This window comes from Nanorana parkeri, unplaced genomic scaffold (genome assembly GCF_000935625.1).
Source record: "Nanorana parkeri isolate BGI_ZX_2015 unplaced genomic scaffold, ASM93562v1 scaffold1188, whole genome shotgun sequence".
NCBI classification, from domain to species: Eukaryota; Metazoa; Chordata; class Amphibia; order Anura; family Dicroglossidae; genus Nanorana; species Nanorana parkeri.
This window is the reverse complement of record NW_017307456.1, coordinates 434,446-444,957: the sequence shown is the minus strand read 5'-3', so window position 1 is coordinate 444,957 and position 10,512 is coordinate 434,446. Positions and strand designations below refer to the sequence as shown.

The 10,512-nt window shown below is 45.3% G+C and overlaps 1 protein-coding gene across 2 annotated transcripts in view; it reads right to left on the bottom strand.

The window, feature by feature from the left end:
- SMYD1 (SET and MYND domain containing 1) overlaps positions 1-9,914 on the bottom strand; it is a 35,177-nt gene extending 25,263 nt beyond the window's left edge. For both annotated transcript variants that reach the window (XM_018568441.1, XM_018568442.1), the window contains exons 1-2: positions 9,705-9,914; positions 391-567 (exon numbers count right to left, since the gene is read on the bottom strand). In XM_018568441.1, coding sequence (XP_018423943.1) covers positions 391-567; positions 9,705-9,826 — 299 coding nt within the window. In that variant the 5' untranslated portion in view covers positions 9,827-9,914. The remainder of the gene's footprint in view (positions 1-390; positions 568-9,704) is intronic.
- Positions 9,915-10,512: the final 598 nt, after the last annotated feature.

The window sequence follows — 10,512 nt, the reverse complement described above, 5'->3', positions numbered from 1 at the left end:
GGGGGGGTAAACTAGCCCTGTTTGTGTGTGTAATAAGGACCTTAGATTGTAAGCTCCTTGAAGGCAGGGACTAATGTGCAGTAGGTTTAGGGCTGCGTAAATTGGTGCTTAATACCTGTAATAAATAAATATATAACTGGAGGGGAGGTAAGCCTTCAAGAAGAAGGCAAAAACATCTCTAAATAGCAAAGTATCTGCATTACTTTTTTTTAGAATCAGGATCTCATTTCTTTTTCATTAGAAAAAAAAAAAGTATCAATTTCAAAATATATCACAACCTCTCTGTTTGCTTATCTCTGAAAGGAACCCCTTTGGTAGAGCTTGACCCACCATACCTGTCTTGGTTTTCAAAAATGCTCCCAAAAAAGAATTTCATGCAGAAAAACTTACCGAATGTTTTCATTTGGTGTTTTTCCCAGTTTCTTGATGGCAGCGCATTCATGTTTGTGGTTAACCCAGGACTCCTTCTGACAAGTGCGGTCGCAATAATGAGCAAATTTACACTGTCCGCAGCGCTGGAGCTTCTCCTGCCTCTTGAAGCATGTGTGGCACACACAGTGTGTGAGGCTGGGAAGAGAATATTAAACACACATTATTAGGAGACATTTATAGGTTATTATACCTCCAGAAGAGATTGGTTATCTCTGCTCCTCTCTGCCATTATTCATGTATCTAATGAACTAATGTAAAAACTGTCAAAATAATCATTTGAATGCAGAATGGAAAGTGTATCTCTATTTTCTATATAAATAAATCTATTTTTTGGGTCAGAATGGTATAACCCTGTCTGGCTTTTTTTCATGTGTCCTGGAGACCTGAACTGAATTTTGAGTCGTCACCACAACAGGCACAGAAGGGAAATCTTCCAAAGGGGGCACTTGTTAAAGGGTCAACTATATTAGAGGGCATGTCCCCAACTTTAGAGATATTTCTTCTCACTTTCTTTTGTTCCTACAGGACATGAAGTGAAGGTAAGTCTCCCCAGCAGTAACGGTAGGCCTAATAACGCACTACAGATAAGGGGACTATGTCTGCATGGAAGCACTATCATACCACCTCTGGGTATCTGCTGCTTTAGGTGTCTGCACTGTCTTGCCCATGTGGCAAAATTACTGAAAGCTCTGTGAGTGAAATTTGGCGTCACCAGTATCTGGCATGTTCAAAACCTGTGCATGCTCAGTGCAATCCCTCTGGCTCTGTCAAAGCAGTGGCTGAGCGCATTGTTGTGCGACAGAGACTGTGCATGCTGCGGTGCTAGGGCACGTCAAACGTTCCAATGGGGTGTCCTAGGCAGGAAGAGGGGGGGTCACCTGAGGCGTATCTACAACAAATTGTGCTCTTGCGTCCTGCCCATCTCCTGGTGGCGTCACTAGTTGCCAGGAGCTGGACAGGAAGCCGGCCAGAGCATCCCAGGTTGCTAAGAGCTGGACGGGGAGATGTGTAAGGGCCATCAAGGTAGCTGGCTTTTTTTCTCTCACCAACCATCTTCCTCACACATCTCCTAACCTGGCACTTAGCAACATGGGACGCTCTGGCCAGCGTCCCGCCCATTCTGGTTGCTAAGAGCCAGATGGGAAGATGCGTATGGTCCTTATACATCTTCCCACCCGGCTCTCTCTCCACCCTGGCCGAGATCCTACCCAGCTCCTGGGTAGAAACCCACAGTGGTTTTTTTTGTTTTTTTATGTACTGGGGACGCTAGAATGCATTGGATTTTGTTTTAAAGTCAACTACCTTCATTAAGTTAGCCAATAATGTGTATCACTTAAAGGGTATCACTCCAAACTTTCTTTCAACGAAAGGAAAGCGTGTCACTTTATTCAGAGGCTCCATGAAAATAATATAATTTGCTGTCTGTGCCAGGGAGGAATGACCATCAGCAATTGGGCAGAAATGCTAAATAATCATCAGAGGTCACTAGTTAGAGCCAGCTCAGTGTTCCAAGTGGGTGTTGAGGTGGAACTGAAATCATGGAACCAGAATCATCTGTGACCTTTGTATTTATGGTGCCTATGTAGTAGTTGACCTTTTAAAAGCTGCTAATCCAGCAACTGCAATATGAAGTCAGCTCCTCGATAGCAAACGAGTCAAGCAAGGTGTATTCTAACTTGACTACTTCTGGGGGCACTAATCTCTCAATCAATGGCAAGTATTACGATTAAATAAAAGTAATTATAAATGACAGTGTGGGAATCCCACTCCACGCCCATAATTCCCTGTGCGTTTTGGTTGGCTTGCTCTCTCTCTAGAGAACAACCAATGGTGGGGAATGTGCGGGATGCGTAAAGGAACTAGGTAAATGGCCCCTTTTCTAGTTTACTTTGGGATGGGGATTTAAAGAGAAAGAAAAAAAAATTTAAAAAGCCATAACTGCAAAGATGACAGGCAAAAGAGACATCACCAAAGAAGCACAATTCCAAGAATGAAGTCACCTTTAGTTAGCTAAAAGATAAAAAATTACACACCAGTAACTCATGTTTTTGGTGAAGGCTCCATATGTGTGATGAGGGTTGAGCGCAGGTTCTGACTGAAACCATACCAAACCTGAACTCCTCTGAACACAGAAGGAGCTCCTCCAGAACATGGAAAGAAGCTCATTCCACTGCCGCCCAATCAGCTGCTAGCGGGGAATTTCCTGCCTGCAGTTTGACATAAGCAAAAGGACGGGACGCAGGGATGTCATTGACCTTATATGGCTAAGTTAGGTAAATTACATTTACCTAATATGGCCATGTAGCCATATAAGGTCAATGACATCAGCACAAGCATCCTGTCCAATTTTTTATGGTCAGCTGCGAGCCAGGGAATCCCCAACCTGCAGCTGATTGGGTGGGATGCCCCATGTAACTTTCATGTTTGGATGAACTCAGGTTCAGACCGGGTCCGGTCCGAACCTAAGCTCATCCCTATCTGTGGTAGAGGACCCATTAGAAGCTAGGGAAACAATAAAAGAATGGCCATTATCTGTGCTTTGCCAATCTCAAACTGCTCATCCACTACTTTACTTAAAGGAAACCAAAATGTAATATATAGCAGATTACAATTGCTTACATTGCTGCATTGGTTTCCCTTTTTCAGGCTAAGAACACTTTCAGCAAGAACAGAAAATACCTGTTGATCTTGCCAGAAACGCAGAGTTCTTGTCACTTCCTGAGAGCTGAACTGGAAGCACAAACAATGTTATCTTCCTTCAGGAAAATACTAATCAGTCTGGGTGACAATGGCTCCATCCATAGATACAGTGAAGGACTGACGGTAGACACCCTGAGACAGGAAGCCATTCACAGGATCACCAAGTGAAAATAAAAGAAAAGCCTATAAAAAGAAAACTAATGCAACCATCTCACCTGGTAAGCTGCAATATATGACATTTCTGTTCCTGGGTTTAGATATAATTAAGAAACATAAACACAGCGCGAGTCATTTGGGGGAAAAAATGAATATCTGCAGAAATGTATATTTTTTCACTAACGACAGCCTCCAAATCTGTGGGTAGACATGCCCATAGCCCAGGGGTGGGCAACTCTGACCTTTGTGGAACTACAAGTCCCATGAGGCATTGAAAGACTGACAGTTACAGGCACGACTCGCAGAGGCAGAGACATAATGGGATTTGTAGTTAAAGCGCAGCTGGAGGGTCAGGGTTGCCCACCCCTGCCATAGACACTAGATGACAGCCAGCTGGTTAAGCAATTCCAATGAGCTCCCCGGCTACATCACTGACTGAGTCTCATTTGGAAGAACAAGAATCAGACAGAGCAGAGAACCTTAAACTTGGCATACACTATACAATCTGATTGTATGATTTCTGTACAATCTCCTGTAGGACAAATCTAAACAATCTATTCTATAAAATCAAGCAGGCCCCTGCACTACAACGCTGATGGCAGATCTAAAACAGATTATATATAGGGGGTAGGCAACCTCAGCACACGGGCTGTGATGAAACTGCAAAATCCCTTCACGCCTCTGCCTCTGGGAGTCATGCCTGTGGCTGACACGTCTTGCAATGCCTCATGGGACTTGTAGTTCCACAACATCTGGAGTGCTGAGGTTGCTTTCGTCTGTTGTATAGCATATGGTCAACGTTCCTCTGATATGCTGGTCCAGAGGTATCTACACTGCTGACCCAATGTCGATGGATCTGAACAAGTCCTTTCTATTGCCAGCTCAGCACATTTATTTAGGACGTCAGCTTGTCTCCAGCACTACTCCCATTCTGGCCTGGTGTATGGTTTATATCACCTCAATGACAGATCACGGTATTTATTTACTGAATGTAACATCTATTTCCTGCACTGGAGTTCATTTTTAGCACCCTGTTACACCATCACCAGTGTATATAATATACACACAGTATATTATATATAGATACACAGATCACCACCATAGCCAGACAATTCAGGGTGGCTATTGAATGGTCATTCAAAGGTGCACCTCGTATTTCGCCCTAATAAACACAGAAGTGTGCACTTTGTAACATGCCACATGCAAGATTGTGTGCATTATGCATTAGCACTTTTTTGACATTTATTAGGCAAATCTGGGAAGAAACATTCAAAACTAGCATTTTTCATGGTGCAGATTCTTTAAAGAGTAAGTACACTTATTCCTTTTGCCCACCTCCCCCTCCCCCTCCCTAAGCGATCCCGCCCTCGCCTTTCGCAGATCTATACTTACTGAGATCCAAGGTCCGACACTCTGTTGTTTGTTGACATCCAGCGCTGAAAGTTTCCATCCTCTGGCCGCATCCATCACTCAACTGGGAGACAGCCCCATAGAAGTCTATGGGCTTGTAATGTGCAAGTGTGGCCAGTAGAGGGAGCACTGTGGTGCAGGATGTAATCAAAAAGCGGAGCCGTGCCCGTTGGATCTCGGGAAGTACGGATCTGCGGAGGTGAAGGGTGGGATCATTTAGCTGTGGGGGCAAAAATGATAAGTGCACTTTGTTTTAAAGTGCACTTATCCTTTAAAAACTCCCCACACTGCACGATGCATGCATTTACAAAATTAATCTCAATGGGCCTGCAAACTCAGAAATGGAAGGTGTCCTATATTCTAGGGCCCATTTACACCTATGCATGGTATCGGACTTGCAGATGGGGCGTGCAACCTAAAAATGTTAGGTTTTTTCCATGGCCAGGAAGCTCAGGTGCTGTGTACAATCACCCATAGACCCACGTATTCCCCAAATGCACAAGCATAAAACTGCTTCAGGTAAGCAGCCTGGTGTTCCAATGTCATACCCCAGGGGTGAGCAACTCTGTTCTTTAATTACAAATCCCAACATGCTAATGCCTCTGGGAGTCATGTCTGTAACTGTCAGACTTGCAATGCCTCATGGGACCTGTAGTTCCACAACAACTGGAGGGCCGGAATTGCCCACCCCTGCCGTACCCTGTACTCAAGATCGATATGATGGTACCGTCTGTCATAGTCAATCCAGCGCCCTCTTCTGGAGATCCTATTTGCTCTCTCCATTGGCCGCAGCAATAGAAGGTATAATATGCATTAACGTGCGATATCAGGCAGCCCGGTCACTTTAAACGGGCTGCTAATTTATTACAAGAAAACAAAACAAAAAGGCCGGCACCATTTGTTTTTAAATCAGCCCACCACAATGCACAGCATGCATATTGTATGCGTGGGGTCATTGCAGGCCACTTTAATTCACATAACTGGAAGGCATTGGGGCCCTTAAAGATAAGTGCACTTTAAAACAAAGTGCCCTTATCCTCTTGACCCCTTTAAGCTAACATAACTGATGCTTCCTCCCCCCCGCACATGCATACTTACCAAGTTTCATCAGGCTTGGCGGCCTCTGTTGTTTGTTTACATCCTGCAGTGGAAGTCTCCCTCTCTTGGTGGCGCTTGTGCAGTACATCTCCACTGACTTCTATGGGGCTCGTCTACCTCCATCTCTCAGCCAGAAGACGGCCCCATAGAAGTCAATGAGGATTTCATGCACAAAAGCTTCCATTTAACCTCTTCCCGACATTAGGACCTGTCCTGGAAAGCATGGGCTTTAAAGACGTTAGGACAGCATGGAACGTCTTAACTTCTAAGCCCCGCCCCCCCCGTTATATACACCCGCCGTGACCAGATGCGGGGACTTGCCTGGCTTCTCAGGAAATCTACAATTCGGCTCTGATCAGTACTTAAGGACTGTTCAGGATTATTGTGGTTTTTTTTACTTTTATTCGTTAATTGTACCCATTTTTTATCATTTTATTTTTTTAAATTAACCCCTTCATCGCTGATCACAGTTTTTGCCTTTCTTTTTTTTATTATGATTTTACCCTTTGTTAGTTTTACCCATTTACCCATCTCTCGTCACTTGTGTAAAGACTCGCCACCCGGCTTCCCGATTAGCAGGGAAGCCGTCCCCTATGCTTCTTTTCACTAGGTGACGAGAAAGCATGGAGACGGCTTTCTGGCCAATCAGGAACCCGGCACTGTGTAATGACGCGGTGCCTAGCTTCCTGATTGGCCAGGAAGCCGGCTTCATGCACTCTCGTCATGAGGTGACGAGGGAGCATAAAGCCGGCTTCCGGACCAATCAGAAAGCCGGGCACCGCGTCATTACACGGCGCCTGGCTTCCTGATTGCCCAGCTACGACCAATCAGGAAGCCGGGCAGCGCGTCATTACACAAGTGACGAGAGAGCATGGACCCGACTTCCCGGCCGATCAGGAAGCGTGTAATGACGTGCTGCCCGGCTTCCTGTTACCATAAGTATCGGGCTAGGCATCGGAGCATTTGGGCGTGTACAAATACTCGCCCAAATACTCGTCATCGGCACCGATACCAATACTAGTATCGGTATCAGTGCATCCCTAATCATGGGTGTTTTATGCAGTAAAAGGTATCAGTATTATGATATTCACAATAAAATGTGTGTGTGCATGTTTGGGAAAAACGGAAATGTCTTAGTTTCTCATAACTAGTTAGATTTTATTCAGATATAATTACAGTTAATTTATAACTATTTGATGTCAGGCCAAAGCCCTACTTGTCCTCTAAAAAACAATATATAATAAGTGCGGCTGCACTTAATGTGGAAGAGGTAAATTATGGTTGAACAGACGTATAGCTCAAATTCTGTTTTGTTTACTTTCAGAACTTGGACAATTGCCTCCGTCCTTAAGGGGTTAAATATTTTCCTCAAGAACCACAAAACATATAAATCCCCTTTATGTGCACCAAAGGAAAAGAGGGGCAATCCTTTCTTAGACAGTTGTCACCAAAACAGGTGTCCCATCCCAAAGCTTCCCCTCCATTCCTGTCCTGGTGACAGCTGTGGCATTTGGATTTCTCATCACTTTCTTCTGGGATGAATGGAGAGGGGGAATCTCCCCAGCAAGGACAGACAGCAAGATGAACCTTAATCCTCCTGTCCCATCGCACTCCTGACCGGACAAAAACCCAAATCCAACTGGGTGGGTGCGGTAGTGACAACGGATGCCTCCGTAAAATGTAGATAGATGAAAGTAGTCACTCGCACTCCATGATATTAAAGTCAATGCTGTTTATTGACTGAGATAACACACATCTCCTTAGCGACGTTTCGAGACCATGCGGTCCCGTCCTCAGGCAAACAGTTTGCCTGAGGACGGGACCGCATGGTCTCGAAACGTCACTAAGGAGATGTGTGTTATCTCAGTCAATAAACAGCATTGACTTTAATATCATGGAGTGTGAGTGACTACTTTCATCTATCAGCAATATAAACCTGGCAGGGGGTTTAAACCCCTCATTACAATATCCCCAAAAAATGACTTAAAGGAGAACTATGAGGTGAGTTAAAATCACTCATCCTCATAGTTCGAGCCGACGTATGACAGTTTCATGTCGGCTCAATAGATCGGGAAGTGAGCGAGCACATACCGTCGCTCGCTCACTTCTCAATCATCTCCCTGCAGAGAGGTGTCACTGTCACTCACGGCTCCCTGCAGGGATTCCCCCCTCCCCGCTCCGATCCTCCAGCGCTGACTGGCGGAATGGATGGGGGAGGGGGTGGGCACAGCTGGCTCTGCCTCTAGATAGGAAGAGCAAGCTGTCAATCACGCAGCTGGGTGGGTCTCAACAGTAATGTCGGGATCCGTCCCGGCTGCGGCGGTCTCAGTATAACGCAAGCTATAGCTCGCGATATACTGAGCTTTGGGTCACGGGAGGACGCTAGTTTATGTCCTCCCGTGACCCTTAGGAGAACTATGGGGAAAAACACTTACCCCATAGTTCTCTTTTAAGGTACCTTTTAACTAAAATGGCAGCAAAAAGCATGCAATGTGTATTTATTTCCAAAAACTTAGAGCTGAACTCCCAAATAAGTAAATATTGTCTAATTACAAGGGTCATGAGTATGATTCCTTGAATCTTGGTGAGCTTTGTGTATTTCTTCCAGATCTGTGTACTGAAATTTGGAGCTTCCTTTAATAAAGACCGTTCACCGCTGCTCTCTCTCCTTGTGCAGGATGACTGGTCTCGTCTCCGCCCCCCTCCTGCAATTTCCTGTAGTGGGCGGGGACTGCTGGGTCCCTCCCGCAGCTCTGCTCTCTGTACAGGCTTGGTGTGCAAAGGCATTTGATGCACACATTGTAGATTTATATCCTTTGTGGCCATGGGGGAATAGATATAAATGACAGTCTTTGTGCCCAGCTTTAAAGCCACCAATCAGAAGGGTGATCTGGGGCGGATAGTGTGCTGGGTAAACGCTATGCTGCAAACTGTATGTGTGCAGCCATATACACTGCAGAAACGCTGGACTGCATTCAGGTTCAGTCAAAGGATGAGCTTGGTGGTGGTCCAGCGGCCATTGGTTTGTACAGGGTACGGATCTGACAGCTGCCGTTGCTGATGGCGGCTTTGCGCACACACTGTGAGCGTTTATCTGGAATGTCGCAGCAGCCACACTATAAACGGGACCTTAAAATCGTTATAATGCACCACAAATCCACATCACAACTGCGCTACAATAAAGCTTAAAGGTCAAATCCACCCCATAAGTGATCAATAAAGAATTTTCCAGTGCCATGAAAATCAGAAGTTTTGCTCGCAGGAACCTTTCGGCATCCTAGGAATTTTCTGGCTTCATGAGCTTTTTGCGATATCATCCACTGGCCAATGAAAGGGAAAAATTATTTTTGGCTGAGCAGCTCACCGCACACTTTACAATCTGATTGTACAATCTCCTTTAGATCTACTAGCGACTATGTAGTGCAATGGCCGGTCTGATTGGATACAGTTGGTTGGATAGAATAGGTAGGTCCTCATATTACATAGTTTTGGTCAAGCTAAAGTTGATTCTGCAAAGATTGGTCAGATTTTAATGTGTACGGTGATCCTCAACGAAGAACTCCAGCCAGCTAGTATCAAAACTGATCAGCAACACCCTTCCCCTTTGAGCCGGCCATGCACTATACAATCTAATTGTACAATCTCCTTCAGATTTACCAAAACTATGTAATATAAGGACAACCCTAAACAATCCATTCAATTTGTATCAAACCGGGCAGGTCCTTGTGCTACAAAGACGATGGTGGATCTATCGGAGGTTGCCCAGCTTTAGAACAAATGGTGACCCAGCAGACTTCTATAGGACACCCGTGGACCGTTACTCTCACCTTAACTCTAACCGGTGGCACGGTGACATTGAACAGAGACGTTTTTTCCCAGGAATTGTTTCCGAAACGGCATCAACTTACTTGTCGAATACGACGGCGGAGTAGGCTGTCTCTGCGAAGATCACGTCCCCAGCCCAGAAATCCTTGGTGGGTTTCAGCCCTCGACCCTTACCCTCGGAGTTGAAGACCTCTACGGTGTCCATGCCTCGTAACCCTCCTAGCCAAGAATGGGACAAGTGTGAAGCGAGCCCGGCTGATAATTACAAGTCGAGTTCTTAGTCGCGTCTGCTATTTCAGCACCTTCACATTCCAGAAGTCCTAAAAAAGGAACATCGACCCCCCTCCTCCTTTTCCCTACACTCCCTCCTCACGCCTGTCCCACCACTTGGGGCTGACTTCCAATGCCAGGCTGCTGGATCTGCTACTGAGCGAGTGTCTGCCAGGCTGCACAATGCACACCCACAATGCACACCCACAATCATCCAGTACAATCTTCCATTAACCCCAAGGATCTGCCGGACAGCCTGGCCCTATTTTTAGGAAGCAGTTGCTCTCCGGCATCAAATCGCAACAGCTGACAGAGTGTCGGGTAGATGCTGCTCTGAGTCTTTCTAGACTTTTCAATGGACTTTGTAATATTTTATGTCTTTTTTTTTATCACGTTGATGCAATGTGATCGGCTTAAAGACCCATCTGCTGTTTTTCACTTTTAAGCTTTTCACGCCTGCTTTGAGCATCAGGTGGGTGAATCGATTTTTAGATTTTTTTTTTACCTTCCGACGTAAGAGTTTGTAAGCTTGGCATATGTCTAGAGCAGAAGTTCTCAACCTTTTGGTGTCTTTTAAAAGTATGCAAAATCTCGAGATACCACAGTGTAAAAACATGTAAA